At 36.5% G+C, this 16,908-nt stretch overlaps 1 protein-coding gene across 1 annotated transcript in view; it reads left to right on the forward strand.

Moving 5' to 3' along the window:
- Positions 1–691: 691 nt before the first annotated feature.
- LOC140162776 (IgGFc-binding protein-like) overlaps positions 692–16,908 on the forward strand; it is a 41,419-nt gene continuing 25,202 nt past the window's right edge. Inside the window, exon 1 of the mRNA XM_072186074.1 lies at positions 692–2,424. Coding sequence (XP_072042175.1) covers positions 2,361–2,424 — 64 coding nt within the window. The 5' untranslated portion in view covers positions 692–2,360. The remainder of the gene's footprint in view (positions 2,425–16,908) is intronic.

Raw genomic sequence — 16,908 nt, forward strand, 5'->3', positions numbered from 1 at the left:
AGTTTAAAGTATAGGGTTATCACATGTTATATAAAGGGTATAAAACATTCAAAAACATTTTTGAAAACTTGCTGTAAAGGATTTCGTGATCCTAGCATTCTCTTTTTATGACATTTTTCAGTAGATAGCCTATCCACGAAAAAAGCTTATTTCAGTTGATTCCGATTTTGCGTTTGCGAGTTATGCATAATTATGTGTATTACACTGCTCCATAGACAATGTGTTGTAATTTCGTTCTGGTGCACCAGAACGAAATTCAAATTTGGCGATATTTTTGCCAAACGAATTAATCTGCAAGAATTATTTGGTACATACACCTATGTAGCCAGAGGTATCCAGTGGTGTAAAAATCTCAACTTTTTTTGGGAAAAGTGGGGGGATGAGGCTGTGGATCGCGAAATGCCCCTTTAACATTTTGACAACATTTTTAAACATGTTGTTGTAGTCCGTTTTCATGACATTGTTTTGACCCAACCCAAAACGCGTTAATAACACATTATAGCCTAACAACGTTTTTACCATTGCCGTGTTTGCTGCGAATCTACCATCATGATCTTTCATTTGTATGGGCATTCATCCGCAGGTAGGAGGTTAAATAAGAAATAAAAGGTATAGGCATTCAATTGCCCGGAAAGTTCAAACTCAAGGCAAGACTGTTGCCAAATGTTTTGCTGTCTGATTGAATACCGTGCTTCAATCCGCAAAACGTGAACGAGTTCGTATTGACTTGGACTTGGCTCGTTTGTAAAACAAAATCTTTACAAAGCGCGATCTTGTATGGTATTTTGTTGTATTACATGTGTAGAGGTGGGCATTTAATATGGTGATTCCATCATGGAACTTTAAATTTGTGACATTAAAAACAGGGCCAGTTCATTGGCGGTAAACTTCAAGCTTCTCACATCATGATAATCATCATGGACAGTTTCGGATAAGAAAACTTTTCTGCGTTATATTACTCGTATGTATGTTTTTTGAAAGCTGCGGATTTGATTGATTTGATGCCAAATGTTACAGATTATTTGTCTATCTTTGCTTGGAAAAATAATATACTTTCTACGCCCACTCGGTTGAAAACGGAGGCGGCACGCGAGGAATTGGATGGACATGTTGGAGGTTGCTTGCTTGCTTACACAATACGTTTAAATTCAGCAACATCATGAACATTGTGAAACCGGTCAGAGCGATTTAGTGTGTAAACCCGAGTCTGTGATGCTGGTGTTACAATTTTGGCGCTCCAGTACAGTGCAACTCAATGCGGAAAGCACTAGGCCTATATCTTAATTTTGCACAAAAGTGTAACATATAACTTTGGGATAAAATCGTGGATTATATAGTGCAGTCCAGTGCTTTGGACAGGAAATAATAAAATAGCAATAAAGGAAACTGGACTAAATCCGAGTGTTCTGCAGATTATTTCTTGTCATGCTGACAAACTGAAGTGATATTCCTGCTGACGTAAAAAAAACTTACAAACTTGACAACACCGATGGTGTGGAACCTTTCTACCTCTGGAATACTTTCGCAGTTTCGCAATTCGCTGGATGGTCCTTTCAAGCGTTTATACGAAATTTATAGATGTATGTGTATCACCGCGGCTACTTTTAAAAGGTAATTCAGATTCTATACCGTTTGGAATCGGAATCAAAACCAACTCGAAGGAACCACTTTACCTCAATAAACTTGTTTACTTTGGAAACCATTATTTATAACTATTTATGTCTTTGCCATCAGCAATTTCTAAAGAGGAAAAGTATCTAATATACGGAATTGACGGAATTCATAAAATAATGTTGAATTGTTGATCAGACGAGCAAGCACGATCTAGTGCAGTATGAGCATGATGAATGCGGACTCCAAACATTTCTTGGAGGAGTTATAAAACATGATAAAATGTGGTTTGGTACATTGACATGACTGCATGCTGAAGCAACTGCAATCGATCACTATATCGGATAATACCAGGGAAATAAGTGAAACATAAAACTTTATAGAGGAATTCTATTTTGCTTCTGGAAGAAAGAAACAAATAGTTAACATATGCAGCCAATTGATAGACATTTTTATACAGAATGGAAGTAAGATAACGGAATGTCCTTCCATCAAATTGATGATATTAGTATATCTCCCGATGTTTCTATTACTTTTAATATCAGGAAAATATAAAAGCCTAAGAGTTTACCGAATTATCTTACTGCAGATTAAGATACACGGGATAGGTTTGCTGAATTTCTTGTGAGGGAAGCAGTCAACCTCTTGGGACTGGGTGCACATGGTGAATGAGGATTTGTATGGAGCTGAGGAATAACTATATTTTGGAGATAACCTGAATATAAAGCGTTTTGAAAAAGACCAAACAAATGGCAGTCATGCTGAGGAGTGCGGGTTTGTGGCTTGGGCTGGTGCTATTATTGTCATCACACGGTGAGTGTTTGTTCCATTTTTGTCAGTTTCAGATTGTGTCAATTTAATGATTAAAGCCATAATTTCCGTCAAATCATGTCTCCATACTTGTACTTAATTCCATGCACTATGGACCACAATGGCCTCATCCCAATGCCATAGTTCAATTACCTCAATTAAACAATCAGAGAGCAAAATTTGACCTCAAGTTGCGGAGTATGAGTTTGTGTACCCAAATTTCCAAAGGTCATTCAATGAATGTGCAACTGTATTGGGGTTAAAGAAATGTGCCCTGATAGATGAGCATGTTGTGGATCCTAGTGATGGTCAAACTAACCAAAGTCATAAGATCATGCATTCATTTACTAAGTATATCTGAAGCAGTGGCGTTGAGGAGCTGCCCCTCCTGTGAGAAGTCTTCCCCCCCCCACCCCTCACTCTAAGAAATAGAGGTTATAAATAGAACCTTTTTTGTTCTCTCAGGAGAACCCTCCCTTGGCCTCTAAAAAAGGTTTAATTTTGGAGAACGGTTCTGTATCACATTTTTGGGGCCATTTTCGATGGTTTTGGAACCAATAATTCAGTATTTGGTTCTTTAGAGAACCCTAGAGGTTCTCCTGAGAGGACAACTTTAGAACCTTTTTAGAACCGATACTGTCCATATATTTATAAAATTTAGGCATTTTTTGTACGTTTTAGCCCGTTTTTAAACAATTTTCTCACCATTTTATCGTCAATTTTATGATACACCATAACTGTTAATGAGTTGAAAACTACTATTTGGTTGAATTTCGACTTTTAACTTTAAAGAATTTCGTTTCGCATAAAATTATATTAATTTTCAGATATTTACCAATCCTAATAAAATAATACACATCTTTAGGAAAATGCTATAGATTCGGATTAAGCCCATATATATAGACAGATATACAAATGTGCACCAAATTGTGAGAATTATAATTGCATAACATGGCAATAGCTAATTAATTTAATATACTACTATATTATTAGCTATTATTAATTGTTTCCTTTAGTTTAATTCATTTGGTTTCAATTCAATATTGTATGTGATACGTAAATGTATATATTATCGTTTTCTATGTCTCATTTCCCGTACATTCGTACATTTCATTGAGCTCCAGACAAACAGGCTATTTCAGTTAAAATTCAGACACAATGTTTAGTAAACAAAGTAGAAATAATATTTTTGGAAATTTTTTTAATTGTTAAACACCGTTTTTGCTGTGTAATTGGAACGTTTGCCAAAGATCATTGCATTTCAGATTCCTGTATAGTCGAGTCTATAATTGTACATGTCTATAGCATTAATTCATTGACACTTTGTTGGAACCTTTCCAGAGACTAGACATAAAAAATTATACTGAGCTATAGTTTAAATGCAGAAATTAACAATCTTTGTTGCAATCCTTCAAAATTCTTCAAAATTAATACGTTTTGTATAATTATACCAGAAGTTGCAGATCTTCTGCTGAATTATCACGCTATGGAACACTGGTGTAAATTTATATAAAAATCAGAATTCTTTGAAAAGTGGTGAGTATGAGAATTGAAATATATTTTCATTTCTATGAAACGTTGGACCACAACAGCCTCATCCCAATGACATAGTTTAAAAACCTCAATTAAACAATCATAGTACAAAATTTGAACTCAAGTTGCAGAGTATTATGAGTTTTAGTACCCAAATTTTCAAAGGTCATTCAATGAATGTACAAATGTATATGGGTTACAGAACTGTGCCCCTGATAGATGAGCATGTTGTGGATCCTAGTGAACCCTGTCCCTCCCTGTCTGCATGCTTTCTCTTCCAAATAAATGCGAATACTAATTAATTTTAATTAATTAATTAAAATTACTAAGTCCCAAATGGTGTAAAGTTTCATAGAAATTAAAAATTTTTTCAAATAAATCAATATAAGAACCTACATACCCAAACACAATGTGTTTTTAAAAAAACGTTTTGTGCTAAACATTTATAATAACATAAGTGCCGGGTTAAATAAAGGTCATGAAAATATTTTTAAAACATTTGTAATGAATACACATTCTTAAATTTAATATAAAAAAACCCACTACAACAACAGTTTAAAATGTTGTCAAAATGTTATCGTCAATGTGCGATTTCCTTCAAATTTTAATTTTGTTATTCTATACTTAAAATGCTGAAATAATACTAGTGTTAATTGTAGGGAAGGGTTTCTGTCCATTTTGAGCTGAAATAACAAGTTAAGAAACCCTACTGGATATTTTGGCCGTTTAACACGCAGTTCTATAGGAGGACATAAAGTCATAATTTTAAGAATTATGACATTTTGTCGAACTTTGCTCTGCTGACTTACAAACACAACAAATTTGGCTGCATGATTCCATTTAGGTGGAAGTTGGGACATGTGTAAACAACTAAACATTGCAAATATGCCAAAAAATCAGGTTTGAAAAAAATTAACCAAATTCATATTATAAGATCGTACATTATGGCTTTAATAATATTATTTAGCAAACATTTTTGCAAAAACCATATTTTGTCAACATAAGTATTATTATTTGCAGCAAGTTTTCAAAAATGTTTACGTTTTATTTTATATCCTTTAATATATACCCCACAATTTTTAACTTATTCTGTAAAACGGCTTGTGTTTGCTGGGCTAATAATTCTTGGTGGGTTGTCCTCCATAGAATCATACCGCAAAAAATATTTCAGTTATGGTGTCAAATCAATTCAATGACAATGATGGGTCGCATATCTTAAAATTTAAATGTTTTGCGAATAAAAGTATCAATGTTATTCTGCTTTGAAAACCAAAACCACAAATTGTCAGAGGCCATTGTCGTTAAGGTGACTGCATGATCATGGTGATATACTGGGTCATTCCATATGAAATCAAGGAGGCGCCCCACCTGACCCCCTCAGATTTGCTTTATATTTTAGTCATATGTTGTACCTGTAAAAATATTAAAAACCTGCCAATTTGAGGTCTGTATCTCTTACAGATTTTCTGTGGCAGCCATTTAAAGTTGGAGTAGGGGGTCTAAATTTGGACCCAAAGTTGCCCTTTAAATAAATTTCATCTTTGGGAGTCTGTGCCTTCTTTATAAAATGAGAGAGGTCTGAAACTTTGTATACACACTAACTGCATGCCCAATTTGTCAAAAAAAAAAAAACAAAAAATTTCTGTAATTGCGCGTTGTGTCACGGGGTCATTAAATATGCAAAAAAAATGTAATGTTTTGTAAACTGGCAAGTTTAGCCCCCTAAATTCACATTTTTTCAGATTAATTATTTTTGTTATCACTGATGCTATATATAGGATAAATACAATGCATATCCAAAAATTGAGGTCACAACTCATTTACATTTCGAACAGCGCCCTCACGAAGATGAAATTTATTGCAAATTCAACATTTTCAGGGGCCCAAAGTCGATGTGGTCCACCTTCAAAATTTATAAAACATCATTTTTATATAACTACTAGTCTTAAATTACAACTTTGCTAAGTCCCAGTAATTGTATAGGTTGACTTCATATAAAACGAAAAGCCCAAAGTTGACCATTTTCTTATGATTGCATGTATTGCAAATGTGCCGAATTTGGAAGGCTTAAAAGTCAAATTGGCCCCAATATTGAAAATAAAATGGAAATAAAAGTAAATAGGGCCAATAACTATGCATCTAGTCATTTATTTTTAATATTGTGGCCATTTTGACTTTTAAACCTTCCGAATTCGGCACATTTGCAGTACATGCAATCATAAGAAAATGGTAAATTTTGGGCTTGTCGTTTTATATGAAGTCAACCTATAAAATTACTGGGATTGAGCAAAGTTGTAATTTAAGACTAGTAGTCTTATAAAAGTGATGTTTTATACATTTTGAAGGTTGACCACATCGACGTTGGGCCCCCTGAAAATGGTGAATTTGCATTAATTTTCATCTTCGCGAGGGCGCTGTTGGAAATGTAAATAAATGGTCACCTCAATGTTTTGGATATGCATTGTATTTGTCCTATATATCGCATCAGTAACAACAAAAAACAATTAATCCGACAAAAAATGTGAATTTAGGGGGGCTAAACTTGCCAGTATACAAAACATTACATTTTTTTGCATATTTAATGACCCCGTGACACAACGCGCAATTACAGACATTTTTTTTTTTTACTTGTTGACAAATTGGGCATGCAATTAGTGTGTATACAAGGTTTCAGACCTCTCTCTATTTTTATTAGGAAGGTACAGGCTCCCAAAGATGAAATTTATTCAAAGGGCAACTTTTGGGTCCAAATTTAGATTCCCTACTCCAACTTTAAATAGCTACCATAGAAAATCTGTATATATTCAAATGAAATGGAAATAAAAGTAAATAGGGCCAATAACTACTCATCTAATTTTATTTGTAATATTGTGGCCAATTTGACTTTCAAGCCTTCCGAATTCGGCACATTTGCACTACATGCAATCATAAGAAAATGGTCAACTTTGGGCTTGTCATTTTATATGAAGTCAACCTATACAATTACTGGGACTTAGCAAAGTTGTAATTTAAGACTAGTAGTTATATAAAAGTGATGTTTTATAAATTTTGAAGGTGGACCACATCGACTTTGGGCCCCTGAAAATGTTGAATTTGCAATAAATTTCATCTTCGTGAGGGCGCTGTTCGAAATGTAAATGAGTTGTGACCTCAATTTTTTGGATATGCATTGTATTTATCCTATATATAGCATCAGTGATAACAAAAAATAATTAATCTGACAAAAAATGTGAATTTAGGGGGGCTAAACTTGCCAGTTTACAAAACATTACATTTTTTCTTGCATATTTAATGACCCCGTGACACAACGCGCAATTACAGAAATTTTTTATTTTTTATTTTTTGACAAATTGGGCATGCAGTTAGTGTGTATACAAAGTTTCAGATCTCTCTCTCATTTTATAAAGAAGGCACAGACTCCCAAAGATGAAATTTATTTAAAGGGCAACTTTTGGGTCCAAATTTAGACCCCCCCTACTCCAACTTTAAATGGCTGCCACAGAAAATCCGTAAGAGCTACAGACCTCAAATTTGCAGGTTTTAATATTTTTACAGGTACAACATATGACTAAAATATAAAGCAAATCTGAGGGGGTCAGGTGGGGCGCCTCCTTGATTTCATATGGAATGACCCTACTTCTAATGTGTAGGCTACAGAGTAAATAGAATTGGTGGCCATTCAAAATGAGCTATACACTCTATATTTATCTTATTACAAGAACGAAGCAGTCAATTTTCAAAATTCAAAAAGTATATGAAAGCTGCATGTCTTATTAGACAATTGCATAAATTAGCATAAAATCACGATATATATATATTTCCAACAGACATTCGACATAACATATAATTGATTTTCGTGCCGTCAACACAATATTCATTAGAAGATACAAATGAATTGAAATAGATTGAACAACGAATACTATAGCCCTTATGGTTAGCAACTATTTTAAACTGTTGCGATTTGGTAGTTCACAGCATCTTGCGAATGGTAGTGAGCTTTGGAAAAAAATTGATCATTTCATATCGAGTATGTAGAAATTCAAATATCACAGCTACTTTTGTAGGTGGTCCTTGAGTTATGTTGTAAAGAGGGATGAAACAACAACACTTTTGTAAAACGTAATTACTCATTGACAACAATAACTTAAACACGTTTTCAAAGCATATGATTTGTATAATGAACTTTTGCAAAACATCAAAGTGTTATTTTTCAATAATATATTGATTTAGACAATGAAAATCGATGTGTTTTTTTATTGCCTGGTCATTTTGTACTTTTCTCAGTGACAATTATACTGTGTACAGGTGTATCAGCTATAGCAAAATCTTAGTTTCACTTTAAATACTGAGGAAAAAATTCTTTAAAATATAATGAAGTCACTTCTTCGGCCAGGTCATATAAAAATACAAGTTTTCAAATAATTCAGGAAAAACTGCTTAAGTGATTGTACTGCCTTTGTTAAACCTGATGTTATTAGTTACAGGTAAAAGGCGATGATAGGAACTAACGCCTGGTTCTTATACAAAGTAAATTTACTGAAACTAAACGCAACAAAGGATGACCTGACGATGAACTATTATATTAACATTTAGTCTTTGTTCACTAACCTTTTATCCAATTTACAAATCAAAACATTCCTTTGTTAATTATGGACCTAGAGTCTGGGACACTTTGAAATGTAATGAATCGTAATAATCGGTTTACACATTGAAGTCTGATCAAGTGTTTTGATCAATTCACCAATATTTCAACCGGACGAGTTTTCTTCCGTTCATACGGTCGTATATAAACGTAAAATAACCCTAAAAGCACCGAAAAGTGTTGGCAAATCAGGAACTTGAACTTGAAAAAAATCTGAAATTATTTGGCAAATTTCAAAACTTTCATGATTTTTTTAATTTTTAATTTCAGTCAAAATCAATAGGCCTATTCATTTTGACTGTGGAATTAATTAAAAATAAGGTGTGATTTTTTATTTGTTATAATTCAAGACCGTGGCGGCGGTTAAATTTCGAAATTCTGAAAGTATGCGATATATAGCTGCAGCTGCTTTGCTTTCACAATAAACATGATAAAATATACTCAAAAATGAATTTTTTGTATACACCTTAAATGTCTCTATATACAAAGAACAGAAATTGAATAGGATTCTGGGAAGGCTACTGAAAGAACCATTTTAAACCTGAAAAGAGTTGTGGAAAGACCAGAAATATTCTCAAGCCACATTAAGGGATCTGGACAGGGGCGTAACCAGACTTGACCTTCCGGGGGGGGCAAGATTGAAAAATTTCCCAATTTTTGACCAAAAGTTGTATTATTTATGTGCGCATCGCGAGCGGCTTGCCGTGAAGTGATAAACGGTGGGGTCCAGGGGCCCGCCATAGGGCCCCTGGTGGGGTCCAGGGCAAAGCCCCGATGGGGAATCAAGGGGCGGAGCCCCTGAAGCTCATGGTTTTTGGCATATTAGAAGCTACAAATCCAGTGTTCAGAGTACAAAATTTCACAATGAAAGTAGTATAGATCTTCTTCCCTCTTTCTTTCCCTTTTTTTCTCTTCTCCCTTCCCCTTTTTCTTCCCTCTTTTTCTTTTCTTCTTTCCCTTTCTCTTCTTCCTCTTTTTCCCCTTTTTCTCTTCTCCTTCCCTTTTTCTTCCCTCTTTTCTCTCCTTCCCCCTTTTCCCTTCCCAATTTTTTGCTCTTCTTCCCAGTTTTTTTGTGTCCGGGGGCAGCTTGCCCCCGGCTCCCCCACTGGTTACGCCACTGGATCTGGAATGAGCGTTTTGAGCGTTTCGACAGTATTTTTTGTGGGACATGACCCACAATAAATACTGTCCAAACGTTCATACCCCACCCCTTAATATAATAGTTGCATATATCAAAAGGGCATTTCGTGATCCACAGCCTCATCCCCCCACTTTTTTCCAAAAAAGTTGAGATTTTTATACCACTGGACTCCTCTGGCTACATAATGTTTATGTACCAAAAAATCTTACAGATTAATTCGTTTAGCAAAAATATCGTCAAATTTGAATTTTGAACGAAATTACAACACTATAATCATGCGTGATTCGCAAACGCAAAATCGGAATCAACTGAAATTGTTTTCATGGATATCTACTGAAAAATGTCAAAAAGAGGATGCTAGGATCACGAAATCCTCCTTTAATGTAACGTCTATACATGTAAGTTAGTTCTAAAATAGTCCATTCAAACGTGTAAAAATACGTTAATGCGCTGTTTCATGAAGATATTAAAATGCTATAGTACAACAGATGAAAACCATTAAAATTATTTTAATTACATTTGTAAAATTTGTAAAAGCAGTTTTTAAAAAAAGCTGTCAAGTTCCCATGGCAAATTCATGCAAATTGCTAAAGATTATTTTCCCAACATGTCATATAGGATGGCAATGGTCTGCCCTTTGATAAGGGTCGATCATATTATTGTCATCTATCAGACATATCTTGACATGTGGATTGTCAAGCATGTCAAGTTCAAATGTTTACAAAATCATAGTTCAAGAAATCAAGCCATTTTGCAATGCTAAAGGCGTATATACAAAGCCAATGCACAAAAATTATAGTCTGATTTGAAAAATATTGTCAAATTATCATTGCAGGGACTGCATATCATAGCTAGGTGAAAATTGGCTGATGAAAAAATTATGTTGTAAGTGATTTGCATGATTTTACAGATCTGAATCCACACCTGATTATATCATTACACTTTGGGCTAAAAATTTCATATTTTTGGGGTGTGATCGGATTTATGTTGGCTATTGGTATCTAGTTTAAGTGGGGGTATGTCAACGTGAGGGTTAGGATTATCCGCATTAGGGCTAGTTTAGGGTTAGGGTATAGAGAGAGGGTTATGGTTAAGATTAGCCTCATTTGGGTTAGCTTAGGGTTAGGGTCTAGAGTGAGGCTGAGGTTAGGACTATCTACTTCTATACAACGAGCCAAGTCATGGTCAGGATTTGGTCGGCCATTATTGGGACCAGTGGCGTAACCAGGGGGGGGGCAGGGGGGGCTGGAGCCCCCCCCCCATTTTGAACCCTTGCCCCTGTTTGCCCACCCCCCCAAATGAAAAAGTTTAAGTAGGCCTACTTCTGAGAGTTATTAATTAACCTCATATCTGGTCATTTTAACCTTAAAAAACGCAAATTTTTGAGCGCTTCGGGCGCATTTATTCCACTTTTTTTACCATATGTCACCAGTTTAGCTTCAATATGCCAAAAATTTTCACGCGCTTCGCACCATACACTTCTTTTGTCGCCAAAAGGTGCTGGATTCCTGCCCCCTCATTTATTATGTTTACCCCCGCTTGCCCCCCCAAATAAAAATGTCTAGTTACGCCACTGATTGGGACCCCGCATGCACCAAACAGGTGTTGTGAGTGCCCAATTGGGTGGATTAAACCCGCTTAAAATTCGATGTTAGATTCTTTTGTGTTGTAAACTGTCATCATTCTTTTGTCTACGTGTAACACGGGTGATAGAATGCAGTTTAAAATACTCTTCAAGGCCGCATCATTTCACATTTAAAGTGATATAGTTGGGTCCCCGTCGCGGCTATGGCCGCCATTGAGGTACAGGAATGCGTGAAATTGGATTCGTCTATACGTCTTGTACAACACGGTGAAAATGCGAACTATTCCTTCTCAGAATCCTCTTGCATGCAATGTCAAAGGTTATCATGGTTATCAGGGGGTTAAAAGGAAAAATTTCAAATCTTCAATTAATACATTAAAGATGACTTGCCTGTTTTCATAATTGGTATATTTTATTTACATTCAAAGTAAACAAACGTCTAAAAAGTATACGTTTTCATAACAACTATTCCACATAAGTCCAATTAAATTTCTTAGAAGCATAAAACACCTTTAGGATATACAATAATTGATTACAATGGTCAAAAGTTTACTATAGTCTTCTTGGTTCGAAGATTTCTGCATGGATAACATAAGGCGACGAAAAAAACACCCCTGGTAGCTTTCCACATTACAAATAAGGGACCGTTCACAAACACTTGTAAGAGGGGCCTGGTGCAAAAAGGGGGGGGGGGCCTGAAAATGTATGACCCTCTTAGCGGGGGATGGGACCTTAAAAAAATGACCACAAATTCAGTCCTGGAAAAATTAAGTTTATATGCTTTTTTATGGGGTTGACCCATAATTTTCATGTCAAAGGGGGCCTTGAAATTTTGAGATCTGTAAAGGAAGGGGCCCCGAAAAATTTTCGCGATGAATTTTTTTGCATCAGCCCCCCCCCTTACAAGTGTTTGTGAACGGTCCCTAAGCATAAGGCGACGAAAAAAAACCCTTTACTGGACGGACTTTTCAAGTTGAGCCAGTCGGTCGGGATTTTATTCTGGAGGCTAAAATTACCCTGAAATAACCACAAACTTGACAAACCTGGCAATAATTTGATGATTTTTTTGCAAACATTTTGAATATGTTCTGAATTTTTGTATCGCTGTACATGTATACCACTGCACTGCATCTCAAATCTCAATTGATAAAAGCCATGTACGATTTTCGCCCGGAATTTCTTCACATTTTAATTTGCTCTGAGCTGTTGCCCTACCAACACAACTAATTCCATTTAGGTGTAAGTTGGGACATGTGTGTGTGTGCAAACATTACAAAGATAGACCCTATCTGAGTAAAAAAATCAGGTTTGAAAATAAAAAAAATATTATTTTATCATATTTTAAGATCGTACATTATTACTTTAAGAACAACTTAAAGCATGTATATCCGACCAATTTATTTTGTCTCGGCCTAACCCTAAAGATGCCCTCCTTTACATGTGACCTATATTAATATCAGTATAAACAGAGCTAATACCGGAATCAATATCATACTATTTTTTAAAGGCAACTGCCCCGATTCCAGAAAAATACACACAGTAGGGCCTACTAATTTTTGTGACTAATGATATGATCCTGTTTTGCCAAATAAAACATACCAAGCATGCTAAGCCCAATCCTAAGCCTTAAGTTGGAACTATAAATGCCAACTCAAAATTCTGATTAATGCTTGTGAGTATAGAAATAGACTTGTGTCTTCAGTTCTTTGAATTTTGCCACTGCGACGACTCATAAGAAAGCGTTAAATAACATATTTTGTCCTCTTTCCTAAAAAAATCCCCTAATATATGAAATTTGACTTTTATTGCCAGTTATTTCCAACTTAAGGATTATGATTGGGCTGTGTGTGTGTGTGTTTGATTTTGCAAAGCAGGAATTATATTTGTCTAAATTCCAAAACAATTCAGTGCTGCACTGTATTTGCCTGAAATTGGTTATAAGGTCGGACAAAGGCACCATTTATTAGGGGTGTGGTTCAGTGGTTAAGGTACTGGACTCAATTTTGATTTGGTACAAGAGGACCCCGTTTCGATCCCCGGTGGAGGCAAAATTCATTTACTACATTTATGAGTTGTGGGCAGATGCATGCAGTGAATGACAAAGACCTCGCAAGCAGTTTCGACAAGGGCAACGCCTTGGCTGGTCGTACATGTGCACCCTGCTGGTCCCAGAGAGCATCACGTGAAAGCAGTGTTTCAACACTGAATGGCTTTATGAAATGAAAAGGCAGAAGAAGAAACCCGAAATGAGAAATCACAAAATAATTCAAATTGCAAAAACTTGCTCGGAATGTTTATAATAAGTCTCCACGGAATTAATCTGTCAAGATCATTTGTCAGATAGAAAACTAACACATCTACATTTGTGTGACATTTTGTGCTTTACACTAGGTGCCACAATGGCCTCATCCCAATGGCATAGTCCAATAACCTCAATTAAACATCATAGTGCAAAATTTGACCTCAAGTTGCAAAGTATGAGTTTTTGTACCTAAATTTTCAAAGGTCATTCAATGAATGTACAAATGTATTGGGGTTAAAGAACTGTGCACTATTAGATGAGAATGTTTTGGATCCTAGTGTTACCTGTATAGCTGAGTAGCTTACACATACAGGATACTCAGTCAGGGGTTTCGCCGGTGCGGACGCTCTTAGAGATTTATTACTCCAATGGGAACTTAGGGATGAAATCAAACCTCGACCGCCGGTTGGCCGGTGGTTATTGGCGGTTAATCGCGTTCCATCGTGTACAAGAATAGAAACCGGCTCCAACCGGATGGAACCGCTCGGAACCGGTGGTCGACCGCCGGTGGTCAAGTTTTGATTTCATCCCTTAGATGTTTGTTTGTTCGTTCGTTTGTTTGCTTGTTTGTATGTTTGTTTACAAGGTTGGTTGGAACGTATTGGGACACACGTTGGGTCCATGAGAAAATCCATGGTCAAGACCCGACCTCGTCTCAATCCCCATCCCTGCTCAAACCCAAAGAATTTTAGAGAGTTAAACATCCCGGAACTGCACACTCCAGAGGCCTACTTCAGTATACTTGGAGGTTTGTGCTTTGCGAACACATTTGAGGGGTTAGTTAAGATGTTCGCTTTTATGATCTTCCATACGGGCTATATAATCAGAGTGTAATATTGATTGTGGTCAATTCCTGTTTCGGACCAGTTCGGGCTGACATACATAGGGTTGTATAGAATTCTGTGTTGTCGGACTAGTAATTTCACCCCATGTCGGTCACTAAATTAGGTGATGGCTCATTTGTTTCTGCTGGTAAAACCCCCGGTGTGAACAACTCAGAGTAACTTTGAATAATTAGCATATCTACACTTGGAGGTTGAAACCTTCAAGGTGTATGTCCGTCTGAGCATGACTTATGACAAAATATGATCGCTAATTGTCATGAATTGGCACGCCATATTTTGATGATGAAGTTGTACATCAAGTCAGTGAAATTACGCATTTGTCACGAAATTGCGAGAAATCAAGCTGTACCAGTCTGCTAAAGATAGATAGGAGATATGACCGCGGAGATGCTTCCCATGGATGACATGACAGTAAATTTTGGGCTGTCTCATTACATCGCATCGGACCATATGCAGCTGCTCGGACCAGTAGTTTTACTAAATACATGACCAGTGCCGGGGGTGCAACTGCAATTAATTTTATAGTGTCGATCAGAAAGTCACTGATTTTATATAATAATAGCACAATTATACACAAGATCATCATTTGCGTTGTACAAAACGTCGCTGACCATTTTAGTCCAAGACACACCAGAGAAACACTAGGCGCAGAGCCCTAATCAGCCTACATTCTATATACAATCATCGCAGCCAGGATCAGTTCCCCCGAGTTTTGCATACGGGTGACATTAACATAGCTGTATAAGTTCACGGGAAATTCCCCGGGGAAATTCCTAGCTCTTAAGTTGTTTTTCCACAAGGACAGAAACAGAGTCTCAACTTCGAGCCCTGAAATTTATTTCTGATAACCCTCCACAATAAAAGTGTGTCTACCCCGGACGGTATTGATATCAATTTGGTAGTACGAAATGACAGCAACATAATTGCTTTAATAAAATGATATTTTTAGAGTGAAAAAATGCACGCATCTTTAATAACCGGTATGTTATGAATATGAGCAGCAGTATAGACAAAATAATATGGGGTTGGATAGAAAGTTTATTTTAAGTTGCTTGAATCAGCAAAACGTCACGTCATTTCGTTCTCAATGATTATCACCTATTGTGCACTTTCAGATCAAGGTAAAACTTGATATTAAACGTGATTGAATGATTGAATGTGATGTGATCTTCATTTCATAGATTCATGTCACATTCATAAGGGGCCGTTCAATAATTATGAACCCTGCATAGGCGTAGATCCCGGGGTGGGTAAGGGGGTGTGGATAAATCCCCCCAATATTTTGCCAGGGGATGGTCCATATCCCCACCCCAATGTTGACACCTGAATATGGGTTTCTGACCAAAATAACCTCATATTTGCCCATTTTAGCCCCAAAAGTGCAAATTTTCGCGCGCATTTATTCTACTTTTGCACCATATTTAATCAATTTAGCTTCAAAATAGCAAAATTTTTCGCGCGCGATCTTATTATGTCGCTAAAAGGTGCTGGATTCACTATACTTCAAGATTTTTGTTTCAAACCCCCCCATGGAGCCCTGGGGCAGAGTAAAATGCCGGGGGCAAAGATTGTTTTTTGGCAAGCCCTAGGGGGCAAGCAATTGTTGGTGGGCCTAGAGGGGCAAGTAATTTTTGGCACACGTTTACTGGGCACCTTTTAAATAACACGCTCTAAAGCAACATTTTCCTGTTCGCTGTCAGTATTAATAAAGACCGTTTTGCCAAGATTTTTAGGGGTGGGGGGGGGGGCAGGCTGAGAGAGAGGGGCAAGCAATTTTTGACAAGCCATTTGAAAATTACTGTTGTTACCACTGTGGTTGTTAACTTGTTACCGAACGTGTTTTTACCCAGTGATCTAACAGTGTATAAGCCTATATACCAGTGATAGTAGTAAAAGGGTGTGCATCAGTCCGGCCAAAATATAAAATGGGTTGACCAGTCTTAGGCGAGTGAAAGTCGATTCCGAGTTTATCGTCCCCCGCCCGCGTCACTTTTTGGACACCAAAAACACCGGCGTCAAATTTTCAAAAATGCCAAAATAATTCATTATTTTCAAAGTATCGGTGTTTTCACCAGTTTTAGCAATTGGAAACATATATTTTTGTTTGTAAAACATATAAATTTATAACTTGGAACCAAAACCAGGCTCTTTTCTAACTTTTCTATTCCCTACCCATATAAAAACATGTTTATAAATAACATTTATGAGTATGGCTTTAAATCAACACGCACTTTAGGTCAATAATGAAATCTGATGAAATAATGAAAAATGAAAAATGAAAAAGTCACCTCACCAACATGGGAAAAAAAGGGACGATAAACTCGGAATTAACTTTCATCGGCCTTAAGTTATGGTAAGGGTCATGGGTGTCAATCGGGGGAGGGGGCAGGGAGACGTGTCCTGCCCCCCCCCCCCCCTGGCCCATTTTTGTTCTTTTCA

This window comes from Amphiura filiformis, chromosome 10 (assembly GCF_039555335.1).
Source record: "Amphiura filiformis chromosome 10, Afil_fr2py, whole genome shotgun sequence".
NCBI lineage: Eukaryota > Metazoa > Echinodermata > Ophiuroidea > Amphilepidida > Amphiuridae > Amphiura > Amphiura filiformis.